The sequence below is a fragment of the Hyperoodon ampullatus genome (genome assembly GCF_949752795.1).
Source record: "Hyperoodon ampullatus genome assembly, chromosome: 5".
Taxonomy (NCBI): domain Eukaryota; kingdom Metazoa; phylum Chordata; class Mammalia; order Artiodactyla; family Ziphiidae; genus Hyperoodon; species Hyperoodon ampullatus.
In genome coordinates this window covers 33,453,089-33,473,714 of record NC_136918.1, presented here as the reverse complement: position 1 = coordinate 33,473,714, position 20,626 = coordinate 33,453,089, and the positions used below count along the sequence as shown (strand labels likewise).

The window sequence follows — 20,626 nt, the reverse complement described above, 5'->3', positions numbered from 1 at the left end:
TTTGCCCTCAACAAAAGGGCTCTTGACCCATGTAATGTAATTTCCTATGGAGAACCTTATTGAAGAGGACCTATCTGTGAGTTAGGTCAACTCATTGTAGATTATGAGGGGGGGTCTGTGTCAGGCCTGCCAGACCTGGGGTAGCTGAAAGGAACCCAGCCTTTTCAGTGAGGCTTGTTCACTATGCAAAGTCCAAATAAACAGTTGCCTCTGAGGTTTTTGAAACCCTGGGTCTTAGACGAGATCTGCTCCTTTGAAGATGTTTTGCATCCAAGGGTGCTGTTCTGAACATCATTTCCTGCCAAGATTTTCCCCACTGATTTACTATCTGCCTCTCTCCCTTTGTACTCATGGAACAACAGAATAAGAGCAGAAAGGCATTTAAGAAAGGAACAAAAAAGACACCACTCCTGCGTAAGGCCACCTGCTGACAACCTGATGGCTGGAAAACGCCTATTTGATCCTGAAAATTCGTTCTAGGTTTAAGGCTTTTGTCTGACTCACAGTTAACGATAAACCTGTTCTTCCTTTCAGTTAAATGTGTGTTTTTCAACATTACCTGGTTATACCCGATCCACAGCCCATGCTTCTAGGTAAGTAACAGGATTATATTAGTTTGTGAACCAGTCTATAGAAAGGGGAGGATGTTCTAACATGGGTGATGGCAACAAAACTGGGCCTTGTTTTGATTGGGCCATAGGGTGATCCAGGGCCACGGTCACTGGAACTTCATGCTCTCCCAGGCCCTCACTGGAGAATGGGGAGGACACTCAATTTCCAAAAGCCCTGGGGCCCACATGTCATTTTAGGACAATTAAAACCTACATATTTTGCCTGTAGGGAGCCCAGTGGGGTGGTGATGTCACTGCAAACCACCTTTTCCCTGGCCTCCAACGTGACGCTGTTCGACCTGGCCGATGGGATGCAGAAATGTGTCAACTCCTGCAGGGCCTCTGCTGAGGTCTGCCAGCTCTTGGGGTCTCAGAGGCGGATCTTTAGAGGTAAGAGGCCCTCTGGTAGGACCCCACCCATTTAGTTAGGCACAGACCGAGGGTAGAAGTGTAAGGCATTCAGGGCTCAGGTCCAAGAAACTTGTCACAGAACCAGCCTGTCTTTGAAGTGGGCGTTAAGCACAAGGCCTTTGAGTGTGTGCATCTTTGTGTATGCATGCACAGACACACACACACGCAGAGTCCTGTACACACAGCCTTGAAGGCCCCCAGTCCTTGGCATACTGTTTCTATTTCTTCTATCCAGCGTTAGTATTGGAAGGGATGTAGGAGCTGATGTAATGGAGCAAAAACCACTCTTTCCCTTGAAAGGTTCCTCCTCTCTTTGGGGAGATAGAAATTCACACACAGAATGTACATGCTTGTCAATGACTCCAGACCTTCATCTTGACATACCATTAGGTTAAAAAAAAGGCATGTACAAAATCACCCGTCTTTCTGTATATTTGTTTGCAAATTCTAAGTGCACAGAAACAAGACTAGAAGATTAGAGGCCAAACTGCTCACCGTCCATGATTTCTCTTTTCTTGTTCTTTATCTGTTTTTGTTGAAAGCTTCTACAGTGCATCTGATGTGAAGCAGCTGAAGAAAGGGATTAGAAACAAGTTTGGAAGGCAAATTCAGGTCTTGGAGGGGAGGTTTCGCCTCTGGGATGGGAAAACTCTGCTGGAATCAAAAGTGCTTCCTCATGCAGGGGGTCTTACCCCTGCTGTGTCTCATAAGTGGTCAGAGCTGGCTCTGGTTGGCTCATTTTACTACACATAGGACTGGTGAGGGATGCAGAGTCGGAGGGAACCTCCCCATCTGGTGCCCAGATGCTAGACTAAGTTGTAGGTAGCAGGTTTGGTGCTCTGGCCTGCTGGAGATCCAGGACGTTCCCGATGAGCCAGAGCTTTGTAAGAGCAGGTCTGGAGAGCCCTCCTTGTGGACTGTGCATTACAGAGCTGGCAGTTAACCTTTTGCTCAGGGATAAATGCTAGAGCTTTGCCCATTTAAGGGCTATTCACTTGAAAAAAAAAAAAAAAAGAGAGAGAGAGCTAAGCATTCTGGAGTTGAAGTCGCTATCATTCAGCTTCATTGGGGAATTGGTTAAAAAGTTCCTGCTCCATCACACTGTACTCTGCTTTGATTTTAGTTTCTTTCTCTTGCCAGGGATTGAAAGGTTCCAATTTTTCCTCCCCAGAAAGTAGGAAGGGGACCTTGCAGTTCACTAAACACGTGTGGAATACATGCTACGTGGTCAGCATTATATTAGGTTACTTTTTTGTCCTTAGTAAACATATTTCACGTTTTGCAAATCAAGTGGCAAGATATTCGGATTGTAAGGGCCATGCCCGTGGCAGCCCTGCCCACTCTCTGACCCCCATTCTTCCAACTGCTCAGATGTAGCTTACGGGAAAGCTCCTGTCTTCCTTGCCAAGGTCCCTTTTTTTTTTTTTTGAAGACTTTTTTCTACAGCAGTGTTAGGTTCACAGCAAAATCAAGAGGCAGGTACAGAGATTTCCCACAGACCTCCTGCCTCCACATGCACTGGTGCCCATTCTTTTTTTTTTTTCTGTGGTACGCGGGCCTCTCACTGCTGTGGCCTCTCCCGTTGCGGAGCACAGGCTCCGGACGCGCGGGCTCAGCGGCCATGGCTCACGGGCCCAGCCGCTTCGCGGCACGTGGGATCTTCCCGGACCGGGGCACGAACCCGTGTCCCCTGCATGGGCAGGCGGACTCTTAACCACTGCGCCACCAAGGAAGCCCTGGTGCCCATTCTTTGCCTCTGCTTTCCAAGCCCCTGAGAACAAAGACAGCCATGCATCTTGGCTGAAAACAGCCTCACCTCTCTGTTTTCCCTCCCAGGGCTTCTCCAGGTTTTGCCAGCACACTGCTTGGTCTCTCACTCACCTCTCTGAGTGCTAGAGAGGCGGGCTGGACAAGGGGGAGCTGTCAGCTTCTGACATCTGGGTGTTGCCAACACGTGGGAAGCACCGGGCCACTCTGGCCGCTGCCCTTGCAAGGGCAGGTTCTTCCCCTTCAATTCACAAAACATCTACTTCCTCGCCTTTCAAAGAACTGTAGCTCTCATCTCTCCAGAGGTTTAGAGTCCTTGGAAATCCCCCAGGGAGCGTCACAGCCTTAGATTCACATAAATTCTCATTGTCTGTTTGGCGGATGTTATGCCCAGGAAGGGGCATGGGAATTGTAGATGCAGAAAAATCACATCGCCAGGCTTAAAACAAAAACGGCATTATACGTGGTTCCATTTGATGGACTGATGACAGAATGTTCTTTAAGAATTTTGAGGATAGCAACCCCTCCATCGCAAAGGCGGGGCCAGCTTTCCCTGCCTTCAAGTGAATCTGCTTCTGTGCGGGGAAGAGTTGCTTCAGCAGGGCGAGCAGTATTTGCCAGCAGGCAGGATTCATGGGCAGGGTGGAGGGAAAACGTGACATTGGCTTCCAGAAAATATCTAATCAGGCCAGGCAGCTCAGGCTGGCTGCTGCACCAACTAGTACCAGCCTGGACGGCCTTCTGTGCTGGAGATATTTCTTTATGTTAAGGCTTTAGATGAGAGATTGTGGCCGTTTAGTGCCCCTCTGTGCCAGCTTCACTGTGTTTGCCTGGTGAGATTTTCCATTTTTCTCCCTTAAATACAAACCTTTCACAATAAACAAAGGAAATTGTATCACACACACCAATAGGTTCTGATTTAGCATGCCAGCTTCCACTTGATAAAGGCAGGAAATTCAGCTCTGAGAGCTGAAGTTGTGTCCTAAACTAACCTCCTGTGACCAAGCCACCCACTGGCCCCGAGCTCCCGAGACTCAGACAAGGTGGCAGATGCCGGGGTCCCTGTCACCAGAACCTGCCTGGGGTGGGGTGGGGGTATAGCTGTGCTGTGTTAAGAGCTGGCACCTGGTTTCTGAATCGATTGGTGTTTTCCTTAAGGTGGGAGAAGGGAGCCCACCCCTCACTGCCCAGTGTACAAGTGGCCCTTCCTCGGCTCTCTCCTCAGGCCCGCCAAAAACAGCGGCATAGGTCAGTCTCACCCTGTACATAGTGTAATAAGTTACTGTCCACTACCCAAGTGATTTCATATTTTTGTTCTATTGTCTGTATACCCCAATTACATATGTTTTTTTGTTAGACCTACCTTATATGGTAAAAAGCACCCTTGTGTCCACTGTATACAACCTCAGAGAGGGCCTGCTGTGTACAAACTCAGAGAGGGCGTGCTGTATACAACCCGAGAGAGGGTTCACTGTTTACAACTTCAGACAGGGCCACATGCCCAACAATGAATGCTTTCGGATAATAATGAAAGAGTTCTTTGTCATCCATGAAATGAGCATGGCCCACATGGCCAGGTGCTGACGACCCAGAGCCAAGCAAGCCCCAGGCGGGCGTCAGTATAGTGGGCAGGCGGACAGTGACAACACATACAGCCCGGCTTACCTTCCACACCTCTCCTCGGCATCAGTCTGCTAGGCAGCAGCTGCGTCCCTTTAGGCCAGACAGACACAGAGCCGGGACACACCTCAGCCGAGACAGGCCTTCTTCCTAAGAGAGCGGGTCACGCTTTCTGGGTTTGTGCCGAGTCTCCCCTGCAGCGCTAGAGCGTGACGGTGCAGCGGATCCCACCCGTCGAGGGCTGTGTTTGCAGGGGACGCTGGAGCTGGCGACGGCACCCCGTGTCTTCTGGGTTTGTTTCCTGCCCCGTCAACTTTTACTAACAGACCCGGGGGCCGACTCGGGGGAGGAGCGGCAGAAGGCAGTGCGGAAGTGCCCTCTGAGAGGAGCGGTGCACCACGCGGGCTCTTTTGGAAACTGTTCTCCGAGGCTCTTGAAAGAGAAAGTTCACGCATCTTAATGTTCGACGTGGAGGAGGTTTTGTTCTGTTTCACTGTCTTGTTTTTCCATTCTAGCGGGCAGCTTGTGCAAGCGGAAGACTCCAGAATGTGACAAAGAGACCTCCATCTGCACCGATCTGGACGGGGTCGCGCTGTGCCAGTGCAAGTCTGGCTACTTCCAGTTCAACAAGATGGACCACTCCTGCCGAGGTACCGGCCAGTGTGGGGTTCTGTGGCCCAGCGGGCGGGGAAGTTGATTTTCTCTGCCTGGGGCAGTCTCTCTGCTCTAGGGGTGACTGTTCTAATCTGGGGGTAACCGGTTCTAGTTATTTGGCTCCCAGCAGAGTTGAATACGTTATCTCCCTGGAATAATAGCATTATCTCTGACTGGTGCACACTGGTCTGGCCAACCAGATTCAAAGGAAAAGAAAAGAGAATGGAATGCCTGGGGTGGCCAGGCCTTTTTTTTTTTTTTTCCTCCTAATTAGAGGAAATTAGAAAAATTACTGTTTTAATTCCCAAAGCTTTATTCTATTGTCTGCTAATCTTTTAAAATGAAAATACCAGCACGGAAGCAGGGCTGTACCTTTTAGTGGTAGCTGGCAGCCCGGGAGACCTGAGTCAGAGCCCCACTCTGCCTGCCCGTCCTGTATCATCTCGGGCAAGTCACTTTGCTTCGCTGAGCTTGAGTTTCCTCTTCTGTGAAATGGGTGCAGTGATACTTCATTGGATATTCTAAGAATTAAAGAGGGCAGTGGTTATGGAGGTACTTTGTAAGCCATCAGGCTTTGCTCTTGTATTTTACCCAGGTTGTTGTGGAACCAATGAGTTCTGGTTTTCAGGGTTTCAAGGCAGAAACCTAATTCTGCTAATCTCTTAGGTGAGGATTAACTTCGTCCAGTTTGAGATGAAGGCTGGTCAGTGAGTGCAGTGCAAGAATACTGCTTTAAAATAAAATGAATTCAAGTCCAGAGCACTGGGTACCCTGACTTACAAAACCCTGCTGCAATTCGTGATCACAGGAAAACGAGCAACATAAAGGCATCATGTAGCCTTAGGCCTCGCATCACATGAGAACGTGTATGGCCCAGTTTTCCTGCTCAGTCAATGCCTGCTGGTGACAGATGTACTGGGATCTGAGTAAAAATGGCATCCTGGGGAAAGGTGACATGCCACTTATTTCTGTCAGGACTTCCCATTAAAGGAGAGGATAAAAATACATTTCAGGGCAGTGCTCTCATCCTGAGCTTCAGACCCTCTGACTTAGGTGCTTTGAAAGTGCACCTCCTCAGCTCTGCACACAGGCCCTGGGTGGGGTTTGAAGAGGGGGCCCCACTCTGTGGAGCAACAGGCCTGATTCTGAAGCTCACAGCGCTCCTCAGTGCCCTGTCAGTCTGCCTCTTTGATACAGAGGTGATGCTTCTTAGTTCCCTCTTATCTGGTTTCATGCAAAGTGCTCCTGGCCCGTCTTAGAAACTGGGACACTGAGCCCACCTCATGTGTGAAGGTAACGTCCTTCACGCATGAAGTGGGCTGACGTCCCTGTGTGCTGGAGGCCGTGTGGCTACGTGGGGCAGTCGTTTCTGTACGCAGTGCCTCTGCAATTTCAGGTGGCCTCAAGAGAGCCCTGCCACCTTTGCTTCTGGCTGGCATGAGTCATTTCCCTCTCTTTCCAAGTCAGTAGTTCTATAATTGTGTCACTTACAGACTAGCACTAGCAATAGCAGAGCTGTCAAAGATTTACCAGACGCAGGGACGCAGGCACCGGAAACCTTATGTCTATCAAGTAATGACCGGAGAATCGGCATAAGAAAACCGTGGTTAGCTTTTGGGCTTGTGGCCGAGGCCCTATGCAGCCTGGTTTCTGCAGTATCCTGTTGGTTAGATTTTCACCCATGGCCATCAGAGCTCCATGAATGGATCCCGGAGCTCCTTGGGCCACAGCCCAGCCAGCTGGATTCTGAGGGGTTACAGTGACATCTTCTGGCCATTGGTGCTGGAGCACGGGGGTAGTTAAAAGAAGTACCCTCTCGGACACCTCAAATCCGGGGTCAGTCCCTGGTGTAAATCGAGGATAAAGGCATGTGGGTGTGTGTTTTCTAAATGCCTGCAATTAACAGTTGTACATTAGCAACTGCATATTGTTCTTTATTGTATGCACACACACAACTTCTCAGTGTCTCACATAAAATGTCTTTACCAGACTTTCAAAGCATCGTGTAAAATTAAAGTAGGTATCCTTCCTGTAGATGTCTTAGCTTCCTTCCATCGTGCAGATATCCTGATGAATTCCAGCCAGCTGTTTGCAGGTCTCTTTCTCTGACTAGACTGCAGATACCTTGGGTGCCTGTCTCTAGAATATGCTTGCACATTATGGGGTTCCATAAATGTCTGTTGAATGAACAATTGGATGGTAGGGCAGCATATATGATAGGACAAGATTGGCAGGTCTTGATCTGGTTTCCTGCAAGGGAACAAAAGAGGCCTGAAGGGGCTTCCCTGGTGGCGCAGTGGTTGAGGGTCCGCCTGCCGATGCGGGGGACGCGGGTTTGTGCCCCGGTCCGGGAGGATCCCGCGTGCCACAGAGCGGCTGGGCCCGTGAGCCATGGCCGCTGAGCCTGTGCGTCCGGAGCCTGTGCTCCTCAACGGGAGAGGCCACAGCAGTGAGAGACCTGCGTACCACAAAAAAAAAAAAAAGCCCTGAAGACTCTACCATGTACTTCTGGCCTTTTATTTAAAAGTCCAGAAGGCTCAAATTTGCTTGTGTTCCATATCAATAGGGGAAGCCCACTTTGGGTGTATATGCTGGCTGTTGCCACATTCATTTCATCTTCAGTGTTCTGCGGTCAGGGTCCCTCTAGGGCATGGAGATGCGGAGCTGGATCCTAAGGCGCACTGGAGTGCCTTATGACAAGGTTTCCCTCCAAGAGCCCCTAGAGCAGCCCCAGGCCCACGGTAGCACTCAGTCTTTGATGAATGACTGAATGAGCCCATCTGAAATAAGGAAATATCATTACACCAGGGAGCCAGGCCACTTCTGAAGCTAAGTGAAAACAGCCCAGCCCATCAGCTCATAGGCAGGACAACAGATGGACCTTACATCTGGCTGGATGACAGCCACAGGGTGGAAAGCTCCCACCCAGCAGATGAGGGTTGGGTGGGTAGATCTGATGTAAAAATATTTCCAGGAAGAAGTGTTCAGAATAGAACAGACTAGTGTGACATCAGCCTGCCTCACTGCTGAGACGGGCGGGGAAGAGTCACTGGGATGCCAGCAGTCCCTGTGTAGCTGCCCTGCAGACAGAGCCATGGGTCATCCAGGGGCAGCTTCTCCTGCTCCCACGACCTGGCCATAGCACAAGGACTGCCAGGGCATGGTGCTTTCCACGCCGGAGAGACAGGAGGTCTCAGCTTGTTCCTTGGAGAAGGCCCCAGCTGAGTACGGCCAGCTCAGAGAACTCAAAGGTGTCAAAGATTCGGGAGAGGGGTCTCATTTCTCTTCCCTGGAGTGGGATATGATTATGCTGTACCTTGTTGCAAAAAAAGATTTGAAGTGCCTAATGAAAATTCATTGTAACAAGATGAGATTTAATTTAAAAGGTAAATCAGGTTGAAGGGGAAAGAAAATGACTACTTTGTTGAGGCTAGAAGGAAAATGAATATGCAGAAAGTTATACCTTAAGTTCCCGCATGTTTCCTAAAGATAGGCCACTCACTCAAGTTCTGAGCTTCCTGGACACTGAGGCAGAGAGAAACATGATTTTGAAAGAAGTGGCGACCATCAAATAAAGTACAGTTCTTTAGGCCCATCCCCATTTTTCTAGGCCCCAGGGCCCAAGAGAAGTTTCTCTGGAGCATCCACATCACGAGGTTACTGAGTGGTATTGTGGCAATGTGGTCCATGACAGCCTGTGATAAATACCCGAGGGGCTTGCCTGGGTCTGCTGCTAGTAATAGATTGCCCTTAATAAAGAGAGCGTAGCTCAGGAAAAGTGATTCCAGGGGGCCAAACGGTGCAGTGCAGGCTCACAGCTCTCATGATCTGCTGTGAGAGAATTTAGATGATTTAGAACAGTATTTTCCAAACCATTCCACAAAACTCTAGTGATATATCGATAGTCTATGACAAGAAAATAGATACTAGAAACATTTAGTGTCTAACATTAAAAAATAGAAGGAAGAAAAAAGTTAAGCACATCTACGTAGTTAATATTATTATGCACTGATCCTTAAAGGAGGGTGCAGGAGGTCTGTGAGAGATCTCCCATCCCAGCCTGCAGGGCGTGCAACCTCTGAGCCATGTGTGCTGCTGGCACTCACATCTCACCATCAGCGTGTGTGCTATCTGTCCAGAGATCGCTGCTCTATGCTATGTGCCTTTTCTTACCTGTGATTCTTGTATGCAGCGCATGGCACACATTAATCATGAATCAAATTTCTGTCATTCCTTGCAGCAGTGAATTTGTCCGAGAGGAGATTTTTTATTGTCTACTTTCATCCACGCATGCATTACAGCTCATGGTGTTCTGTCAACTTATTGTAATGCTGAAAATGTTCTGTGATCAGATCAATTCAGGAACTGCTGATCCAGGGGAATGGCTGGCCCACAGGCCTTCAGTGAAGCAGTGGTCCATGAGCTGTGCTGCCAGAGGGTTCAAAGCTATGGTCTAGGGTGATGTGCCGATTAGGGCTCATCTAGGTATGTCTAGAATCCACTACACAGACCACAGGGTGAGCGTTCTCTTATGGAAACTGAGGCACCCACCAGGACCATGGCTCTGAAGGTGTCACAGCTCTCCCTTCCTCATGGAAGAGGGTTGATGGAACCAACAGCTGGTTAAAGGTTTGACTTACGTTAAAGAAGGTGAAGCACTTGTCTTTGTGTTTACGGAAGGATGTTACACAGGGGCCACGGAGAACTTCCAAAAGTAATTGCATATGCTGGATAGTAATTACAGCCTCAAACAGTGGTTACTATGTGCTAGGTACTGCTCTAAGTCATTTGCATGCCTTATTTTACTTAATCTCCTCCAAGAAACTATAAAACAGATATTATTATTATGCTCTTTTTTATAGCTGGGAAACTGAGAATCACTAAGAGGTTAAGAATTTTTTGGATAAAATTGAGTTGAGCTGGCAACAGTATTTAGGCCAGGTTTTAGGTAATTCTAAGGCTGTTTGTAGCCTGCTGGATCTAGAATATTGTTGTGGCCTTTAGGGTGGCTGGTTTTATTAACTGTCAGTTTGGACCAAGGGAAGTCAATATAGACACGTTCCTGGATTTTCCTTTTCTCTTTCAGCCTGTGAAGATGGATATAGGCTTGAAAATGAAACCTGCATGAGGTAGGCTCCGTGTTTATTTATTCTGATGAATTTGTCCCAAACCTTATTTAGAAGTTACTTAGGTAAATTGCCTCAGTTATTTCTTTTGATATTTGAGACTAATTCTTATTCTTTTTCTTTGTTGACTTGCAGTTGCCCATTCGGCCTTGGCGGTCTCAACTGTGGAAACCGTAAGTATGCAGAAGTCCCGAGTTCTGCGTGGGCAGGGCTGGCACGGCTGTTGGCACGCAGGATGTCTGTCCCCTCCTCTTGTCCTCAGTTCACATCTGCTGTCTTCCCAGCTCCTGTGCTGGGAGGAAAGCAGAGCGCTGTCCAGGGGCTGGAGGTTTGTAGGGGAGATAAACACTTTCCTAAATAGCCTGATTGTGGAGTGTTAATCAGTACATTAGACATGAGGTTTGAGGCAGAGAGGGAGGGACCACACCCAAGGAGAACAGAAGAGCCTCCTGGGTAGTTTCTTGGAGGGGATGGAATTGGAGGTTTGGGAAGACTTTGACTGGCAGGTATGGAGGGAGAAGGAATCCAGGGAGAGGGCACAACCTAAACAAAGGTCTTGAGGCAGCTTGGGCCTGTGGTTTTCAGGGACAGTGTGTAAGTGCGTGTGGCTGAGGACAGAAAGAGAGGAAGGCGGAGAATGGGGGATTAGGTTGGCAGAGTATGTGGGGACCAAACTGTTGGGACTTTCGTTGGAGTCTGAGAGTTTAGGTTTTAATCAGTAGCCACTGTGGCACTAGCAAGAGTCTTAGAGCAGGAAAGCAGTTTGATCAAGAAAATCAAGTCAGGCTGGCGTGAGGAGGACAGAGGAGAATGTGGGGCGGTTAGACCAGTATCGTCGGGGTGGGGGTCAGGGCTGGACGCAGACTGGGGGGTCCCCTGCTGCTAGCTGACGTCTGTGCTCCTGGATACAAGAGGGTTGAGTGGCGGTAACTGTGCACGTGGCAAGTTTCACAGTTAATTCACTTCTTTGAGAGAAGCGGTTGGGATTCATTCCAGATCACTTTCACTGAGACCTGTGAAATTAAAGTCACCCTCAAAATTATTGAAAGAAATTCTGGGATATAGGATGTAGCAGGAATGGTAACACTCAGTATTTTAGGACAGCTTTGTCCCTCATTCCATAGAATCTGCCAACAGTCCGTATTCTAAGTTTACTAGACCACAAGTAGACATGACCTTATTTAACAAGAGGTGCTCCTCTCACCCCATCAGTCAGAAATTCCAAGTGTTTTAAAAGCTCTTATGCCAGAAATGGGGCGGGGGGGTGAAGACTAGATAGATATTTCCTTTTTTTTAATTATTGATTTTATTTATTTGTTTAAATTAATTTATTTATTTGGCTGCGTTGGGTCTTCATTGCTGTGCGCGGGCTTTCTCTAGTTGCGGCGAGCGGGGGCTACTCTTCGTTGCGGTGCACGGGCTTCTCATCGCGGTGGCTTCTCTCGTTGCGGAGCACAGGCTCTAGGAGCGGGCTTCAGTAGTTGTGGCACGTGGGCTCAGTAGTTGTGGCTCACGGGCTCTAGAGCGCAGTAGTTTTGGTGCACGGGCTTAGTTGCTCCGCGGCATGTGGAATCTTCTCGGACCAGGGCTCGAACCCGTGTCCCCTGCATTGGCAGGCGGATTCTTAACCACTGCGCCACCACGGAAGCCCTAGATATTTCTTATTATGGCACAATATCACAGGTGTACTTGGTTTTGTAAGAGCATGAGTGAGACAAGGTGATGCACGTGGAGATGTGACCATCTCGGGGTAGGGAGCAGGGGGTGAGAGAGCCTACCTGCCAGTCCTCCCGGGGCCCCTTGGCCCTGACAGGCCTCTCATAGGATGAGCCGGTACTTCTAACCTGCTTGTAGTCAAACAGCTCCCTAAATAGGTTTTACTAGAAAATGCTTCATATTTCTCAGGAAATGGAAGAGTGAAAATGGATACAGGGAAAAGCCCTAGAAAGGGTTGAAGGAAAGGGGAGTGAGCTGCAGGGCGTTGTTCTAAGTGGCAGTGAGTGATTTGCTTTTCAGAGATCATTAACTCCTGTATATGTGGAGAGGATATACCACGACATCCACTGACTGTTCTGTGAGTTCCTGTGTCGCCGCGTTATGGGGGTCGGGGTCTTGGAAGTAGCAGAATTTCTCTCTGTTCCTGAGACTTCTTTTTGCTCCCTTTTATCCGAGTCATCACGATGACGTCCAGCAGAGGGCAGACTCCAGCCTGGAGGGCTAGCTCCCGGCCACCTTTTGTGGGTGACTCTGGTTAACTCTGAGGGTGTGAATACCACTTTATGACTTTGATATCAGTCTTAATGTCAGTGTTGCAAAGCAATTAATAGTCACTGATAATAAGTAGCACCTGCCAACGGCCCCTTTCTCTGCGGTCTCAGATCAGCCCTGGTGTGGGTTAAGGAATCCGGAGCACCTGAGTTTCATCCGGCCTATGGTGATAACACCGTGTGAATTCTGTGGCTTGTTACTCAGTGTTTTGTGCCAAATAGCAGAGCTCTCACCACCCACCCCTGTCCCTTCTGCTGTCACCACCAAAGACAGTAAGTGCCTTCTTGGAGGTCTGGCTCAGGCTGGATCTTTTATAGAAAAGAAACACTGCTCTCTGCAGGCTTCTGGGGACACACACTCTGCTGCCCAAGCCCCGTGAGACAGGGAGCCCAGCTCTGTCCAGCCACGCACGTGGCCCTGCGATTCCCTCATGCCTACATTCCTGGAAGTCACCCAACTCTAATACATTCTGACTGCAGGCATAACCTCTGACCTGCCTTTCTAAAAGTCCCTGCTAGCTTTCTAGTGGTGCCCAGATTTCACCTGCCGCTCCTCATAGAGAATATCCTTCAAACTGGAGCCGGCAGGACAAGCTCTCCTCTCAAGTCCCTGAGTCCCTGAGGCGGTGCGGGCCCAGCTGGACCCCTCTGTGCACCTGGCAAGGCTGCCCACACCAGGCAGTGCAGGGCTGCACCTGTCTTATCACTGCTCGTTTTAATTTTCTTTCCGTGTAAAATATGCCTCTTTTTGCCGCAGATTCCAACAATCCTGTCCTCTGATACCACTCATCCAGTGGCCCCGGAATTCTTACACACTTGTTGTCACAATGTCCCTCACTTCCTCTTGCCCCTCCAGCCTTTTTTAGGTGTGTGTGTTTCCTCCTTCGCTTGAATTTTATAGAGGCTCCTTCCCACAGTTTTATTATATCTCTCATGACCTTGTGGTTTGCTTCACCTTTTTTCTCTTTTTAAAGTAAGTGAATTTTGTCTTTTCATAACGTAAAAACAACACATGCCCATTAATTTGCCTTCTTCAACCCAAATTAATTAGAAAAATAGATACAAGGGAAGAAGAAAACTAAAATAAAGCCTTATCACCCATTAAACACATCACTCTTAATACCCTGGTGTATATCCTTGCTACTAATGCTGGTCAATAGGACCAGCAGAAGCCACAGCACCTAGGGCCTTGTTAGAGATGCAGCATTTCAGGCCTCTCCACTCCAGACCTACTGAATCAGAATCTGAATTTTAACCAGACCCCTAGATTTGGTTAATATGCAGATTTGTATACATATCAAAGTTTAGGAAGCAGTATACCAGAGGTATGTATGTGTGTGTCTTTCTAACAGAAATTGGGTCTCACAGAATAAACTGTTTTGTAACCTGCCTTTAAACCTAGTCAACTGTGCAGTGTTTTCATTTACATAATTTTATAAAGCCACTTTTGATAGTTCTGTGGAATTCTACTCTCTGCATATATCATAATTTACTTAACCACTCCCCTCTTATCATCCATTTTAAATCTTTCTTTACAGTCCCATCCTCTAAGCCATTCTTCTGTTGGTGGTTATTGTCACTTTGTGATGATAGAACACACATCATTTTCCTAGATTACCTTTGTCTGGCTGCAGACATTTTTATCCATCCCTCCTTCTTATCCGCACCACGTCCTTCTGTAGGTCATCCTTTCCATTCGGATGTCCTGCGTCTCTCCAGTGGAGACTCACACAGCCAGCGGGGATGTGGAGTCTGTTTCCCCGTGTCTGGGCCTCTTTATCCTCTTCCAGTGAAACCAGACATTCACCTTAAAGATCCTCCTGCCATGTCTTCCCACCCCACAGTCTGGTGGCAGGTGTAGAAAGTGTCCTTTAATGGTCTCCACCTTGTTGTTACATTGGGCTTAGGACTCAAACCAGTGGAAATGCTGTGTGTTGGCGAGAGTCACTCATAACAAACTGCTTAGGAGGATGAAGAGACCATTAATTATCCAGATGGCAGCTGGAAGTCTCACGCAGCTAAAAGCAAACAACTCACTTTGTGTCGAACTGAAAGGAAGCAGCCTTGGGAGAGGGAAATGCTGCCCTGTACCTACTCTTGAGTGTTACGGCCACACTACAGCCTGTAGATGTGCGAAAGGCAAATGTCAAGAGGTACAGAGGAAAAAAAAAAAGAACGCTGTGGACAGGGTTCTAAAGGAAAGATGATGCAAGAGGAGTGGAAAGACTTATAAAAGGCAGAATTCTAACCACACATCACTAATGAGCACAGTGAGGGGGAAAGGGAGGGAATTACATGAATTTTAAAATAAAATGAATGTGGCCACCTAGAAAGGTCTGTAATGAGTTCAAGGGTTTTAAAGGAAGGCCTATGGGTTGGTACGATTCTGACACCAATTCCGATGTGTGTTTTTCCACATCACAAAGCCAGTTATCTCAATTCTGACACTATCTCCAGGTAGATCCCACAGCTTAAGGGCTCGGTCCACAAGGCTTCCCCACCCCAGTCTCCCAGCGGACACCAATCCCACGTCCAGGTTGTCACCTGTGCTCCTGAGCAACCGGCTGTAGATGGAGGTTCCAGTGACCCCCCTCCCTGCATTCCATTAATTTGCGGTACTGGCTCGCAGAACTCGGGAAACATTTTAGTAGATTACCAGTTTATTATGAAAGGATAGAACTCAGGAACATCCGGATGGAAGAGATACTCAGGGCCAGGTTGGGGGAAGGGCCCGGAATGTCCATGCCCTCTCCCAGCGTGGCACTCTCCCCTCATATCCCAAGCGCTCACCAACCTGGAGCTCTCTGAACCCCGTCCTTCTGGCTTTTCATGGCAGCTTCATGACACAGTCAAGGTTGATTAAATCATTGGCGGTTGGTGACTGAAGTCAGTCTCCAGCCCCTCTCCCCTCCCAGGAGGTTGGGGGGGGTGGGACCGACAGTTCTAACCAGCTAATCACGAGTTTGGTTTCCCTGGCAACCAACCTCCATCCAGGAGTTTCCTAAGGGCTTTCCAAAAGTCACCTCATTAACATAGCAAAAGACACCTTTGCTCTCCAGGCTTAGGAAATTCCCAGGGTTTTAGGAGCTGTGCTTGGAACAAGGACCGGGAACAGATACGTTATTTCTTATAAATCAGTATCACAGTTGACTAAGGTTATTCTGGAGTAAATAAACCTAGCTGGCTTGAACAACAAAGATGGTTTATTGGAAGGCTCCTGGGGTAAGTCATGGAATTCCAGCATCAGGAATGACAAGAATCAGGGAGTTGTGGAGAGTCACAGCAACAGGAGGTTGGCACCTTCTTTTCAGAGCACACTTTTAACATGGATCCGTCTTCATCCCTGTCTCTACTTGTGCTGTGGGTCTGTGCACAGGCTTTCTGCCTCACAATGGAAAATAGGCTCACCAAAGAGCTTCAAGTGCGCATCGCTGGCTTAGTCATTTTGAAATAGAAGGTTCTGTCTCTTTCCCAGAATGAGATTCCTGGGAAGGAACTAATTGATCCAGTTTGGATCTTGTGCTCACTCCCAGGTCAAACCCCTATGGCTGGGGATGGTGTTACATGTATAAGCATGACCATCCCACTGTACCCTGCATGTGGCGGGGGGTGGACAGTTCCCACAAGGGGGTTGACTAAGCAGACAGTCCTGTAAATTCCATCCAAATAAGCATATAAGCAAGGACAAATATAGCCTCTGGGAAAGACTAAGGCCCAGAATGGGTTGGTTTAATGAAAAGTGGCAACAGCGATGACAGCAACACCAACCTATGATCAAACCACAAGAAGAATAACGTAAAGATAGAGCCATTGCTTGGGAAAGACTGTGAAATGTCAGCAAATGTCCAAAACAAAGTGAAGAATTCCAGCTTCATCATTCTGCAGGATCTCTTCAAAGTAGGAAGGATAGGACAGACGAACCTAAGACAGCACACATGGCCTTCGTTCTCACCTTAATAAACATTCAGGGAACCTGCGGGACTAGTGAACGTTACAGTAGGGGTTGATTTACAGACCCATGCACTGTACATCATCATGTGGCCTCATAGTAAATCTAAAGTCAGTCCTCAAGTGTGAAAGATCAGTTGTAGTTCATGAGCTGACTTGACCATAGGTATGAGAAAAAAGATCTGTGGGTTATATTGTCCACAAGCTTATTACAAATTTCCAGTGACATGGCTGACAAAGAACAACAAACAACTCTTTAAAAAATGTATGTGTATAAAGTAAATTATATATGTACACATATACACATACAATTTCTAGATTTAGAGGAGGTTGTGTGTATCTGTGTGTTTATATAAACACATGAATAAAATTTGGGAAATAGAGAAAAACATGAAGAAGAAAGTACCAGTCCATTATTACCCGAGGCAGTGCTAAAGTCTGTGAACATTTTTGTGAGTTCCCTCCCAGGCGCTTTCTCTGTGCTCATGTGCACAGAGGTCTTCGGATTTCAGTCCAGCATTCTTTCCTCTCCTACATAATTTAAGCCAGTGCCACCCAAGGTCTGGCCTTCCAGTCGGCAGTGTCTCCATCCCCCAGAAGCTTACTGGAGATACAGCTTCTTGGCCTAGCCCAGACCTGCTGAATTAAATCTCTTGGGGGTGGGGACCAGGCATCTGAGTTTTAAGAAGTCCTCTGGGTGAGTCAGAGGTGCAGGAAAAGTTTGAGAAGCACTTGTCTATATCAGTGTGTTTTGTTTCAAGGGGGCAAATTATGCTCAGAAACCAAGAGGTGGTCTTTGCCAACATTTTATTTAACACAGGTTGACTGTGGGAATTATAATCTCACAAGGCAGTAGCATACAGGATGTCTCTTAATAAGTCAACAAAGAAATAACAGTCCAAACTAATCACATATTTATCACACTGTTGTTCCAGGAAAGGGGAGATGAAAGGAATAAAGTCCAAACTTAATTGAGGCGTACCTTTCAACAAGTTGGTTCTCAGGAGAGACGCTTCAGCAGATTTCCAACTGTCAGTGCAAAAACCACAATCCTTGTTTCCAGAGCATGTTGCTAGGGAATCAAGACACTCGTGTTGACAGGCAAGATGATCTTTGTGAGGCCACTGCGCTGCCTGGCTTCCACCACTACCGGTAGAGGAGTCCCCTTTACCATGGGAGGAGCTGGTGCCCCAAGGTCTTCGGAGAGCTATTTAGATCAGCAAAGGATGGCCTTGTCCAGACCGAACACTCACAAGAGTCCCCACAAACTCTGAGTATTTAGAGTCTAAATGTCCCCTCGTTCATGTTGCTTCTTCATAGGTTCTTACTAAGCCCCCGGCAGCACTAGTAAGTGCTGTCGGCAGCCACAGATGTGGATGCTGACATCCTGAAATACATTTTCACTTTTATATCAAAACAATAACTTCATTCATTTTTTTTTTTTTTTTTTGGCCGTGCCCAGTGGCTTGCAGGATCTTAGCTCCCCAACCAGGGATTGAACCCTGGCCCCGGCAGTGAAAGTGCCAAGTTCTAACGACTGGACCGCCAGGGAATTCCCCAATAACTTCATTCTTAAAAACAATTTCATTCTTGTCACAAACAAGGGGACCTGAAATCATATCAAACCACCTCATAACACGGCACCCCTCAAAGTGTGGGAACTGTGAACTGGGACAGGATGGCGACAAGATGATACAGAAACAGAGAGTAAGCACTTAGAATCGTTCACGCTGACATGGCTGTGACACCCAAGCATGGGATCCTTTGTAAAATAAATAGCTTTGTTGTATTTTACGGAAATATTGGTCTGCAGTAGATGCCTTGAAAAAAGGAGAGAAGGAAATTCATGATAGTTGGTGCCTGGGGGGAAAGACACGAGGAACAAATGAGACTTTATTTTCTTCATTTAAAAATAATATCCAAAAGCACAGGCCAAGAAGAACTGGTCCTTGACCACAGATAGTTTGGAAAGCACTGGTCTACACTGCCTTTGTCTCTTTTTAGACACAACACAGGTGCTTGTTTCAAAGGGGAACCTGCCACAGCTGCAGCAACTTGCGAGGGTCACTTCTAAAATGACTGCTCACTTGTTTTGCCAGAAGTGAGAAGACATGAACTTGGTGTGGAGGGATAAGCAAGAACTAGACTTTGGTCTCTGGTTAGGAACAAAGGGAGGTACTGTAGGTTTTTTGACGCAGGGAAATGGCACGGTCAGATTTGGTTTTTGGAGTGAGTGGGCAAGACTGGGCACAGGAGCATGAGTTAGCAGGTGATTACAGTTGTCTGGTCGGCAGTCAATGGTGGCTTAGAGTAGTGTTGGTGGAGATAAAGGGAAGTCGACAAATTCAAGAGATTTGTCTTTTGTCCTCACTTTTTAAAAAATGAAGCTTGAGTAGATGTGTCAGGAGGTGAGGGGGAGAATGAACTCATTCCTCGGTTTGGCTTTGTTTCCTGGGTATCTTAATACTGATGGTTTTTCACAGTAATCAGGTTTCTGTGCTATTTATTTCAAGAAAGGACAGGTAAATGGCTGCATGACTTGTATTTGCTCTTCTCTCACAGTCTGCTCATTGTCAGCTCTGTGCATCATCCTTTGACTTTACCTGAATACCTAGAGAGTATGGTTCCATCCTAATTTACTATAGAAAACCTGGTCATTGGCTCTTTTTTTTTTTTTCATCCTGGACCTTACAACCTGAGAGCGCAATTATAATCATATTTCCACAGCAAAAAACAATCTGAATATTTAATAGATTTTATTGAAAATGTTTTCCAGAATACATAGGTATAAAACCAATTAATTAAAATTTTAATATTGTTTATAATATATGATCTGTGCTTACTTATATGACTGCTAATTTCTGGTAATTAAATTCAATGTGTATGTGTTGAGACTACCCAGTTTCTAGCATGAGTTATGCAGTGATTCCCAGACTCTGGGTAATATTTCTTATAAAATTGTGGAATCTAACCTAGGGTTGCCTTCTTTTTATTTTATCAAGTAAGAACCTAAAACCAAATTAAAAAAATTTTACATCAATTCAAAAATTTTTTAAAACAATTAACCACCAAGGGTGGGAAGTAGCCAAGAAAATATTCTTTTTTTCCAATTACTTTTTAAAAAGCAGCTTTACTGGAGGCATAATTTACACAAGATAAAATGCATCTGTATTAAGTGAGGAAAAAAAGTCAGAAGGACCAAATTTTAGAAGGTATTAAAACTAGAGAAAAAACAACCCAAAAGAGTTTAGCTTTTGAAAAATGTATGCATCTCTTTTATTTTTCTCTTCTGATCACGGATTGGTAACAATGTCATCGGGCTGGTCTGCAAGTAGAATTTGGGAGCCCCCATTCTAGGAGTGGCTGAGAAAGAGAAACTCTGCTCAAAATAGTATAGGGGAGGGATAATCATTTTCCCTCTACCCTTCTAGATTCTTGGCTGACACCCCCCCACAGTCCCATTAAAAGCCGGAGTAACAGGAGAAAAAACCATTTTAATTATGCGCATACACACGGGAGCCCCACAAAGATATGAGACTCAAAAGGCAGCCAGATGATTGAGGCTCATATACCCTCCTGAGCTGAGGAAAGGGCCAGGGGTCTAGGGCTTCAGAGGGGAAAATGCAATTTACAGGAAAGTGAGAAGAGGAAATGTTTGGGACACAAAGGTTGCATGCCAAGCAGATAGGTCTCTCAGGTGAAAAAGTTATCTGTGGTATTAGCTCTCTTCCTGGTACAAGCCTCTTTCTAATGTAAATTTCTCTTACAAATGGGTAATTAATACTCAGTTTTCAGAGTTTCTCCTGTGTCTGCAGTTTCTCAAAAATATCAGCTCAAAATAATAAATATACCAAAGAGGCATATTGGGGGATGGCACATTCTGCTCCCCGTCAACTGAGACAATGCAGAGCTAGTCCCAAGCAGCCTTTGCTGGGGGCCCAGAAAATGAAAAGTGGTCACCAGCTGAGGCATGGGGTAGCCGTAGGGCGGGGAAGGGGACCATTTTTTGGTATTCCTTTATTCATTCATTACCTCTTACCAATCCACTTTTTTCCTTTTTAAACCTGTTTAGCCTATCAGCTTATCACTGTGGTGATCGCAGCAGCGGGAGGTGGGCTTCTACTCATCCTGGGCATCGCACTGATTGTTACCTGTTGCAGGTGAGTGCCAAGAGTCGACATTTTAATTCTCCTTCTTTGCCTGTGCTAAGCAAGGGTTATTT

The 20,626-nt window shown here is 46.9% G+C and overlaps 1 protein-coding gene across 1 annotated transcript in view; it reads left to right on the top strand.

Moving 5' to 3' along the window:
* HEG1 (heart development protein with EGF like domains 1) overlaps window positions 1–20,626 on the top strand; it is a gene marked incomplete at both ends in the record, with an annotated part of 75,595 nt that overhangs the window by 48,271 nt on the left and 6,698 nt on the right. Inside the window, 7 exons of the mRNA XM_079704158.1 lie at window positions 535–593; window positions 841–1,001; window positions 3,948–4,037; window positions 4,925–5,059; window positions 10,150–10,192; window positions 10,325–10,362; window positions 20,477–20,564. Of these exons, the coding sequence (XP_079560284.1) occupies window positions 535–593; window positions 841–1,001; window positions 3,948–4,037; window positions 4,925–5,059; window positions 10,150–10,192; window positions 10,325–10,362; window positions 20,477–20,564 (614 nt within the window). The remainder of the gene's footprint in view (window positions 1–534; window positions 594–840; window positions 1,002–3,947; window positions 4,038–4,924; window positions 5,060–10,149; window positions 10,193–10,324; window positions 10,363–20,476; window positions 20,565–20,626) is intronic.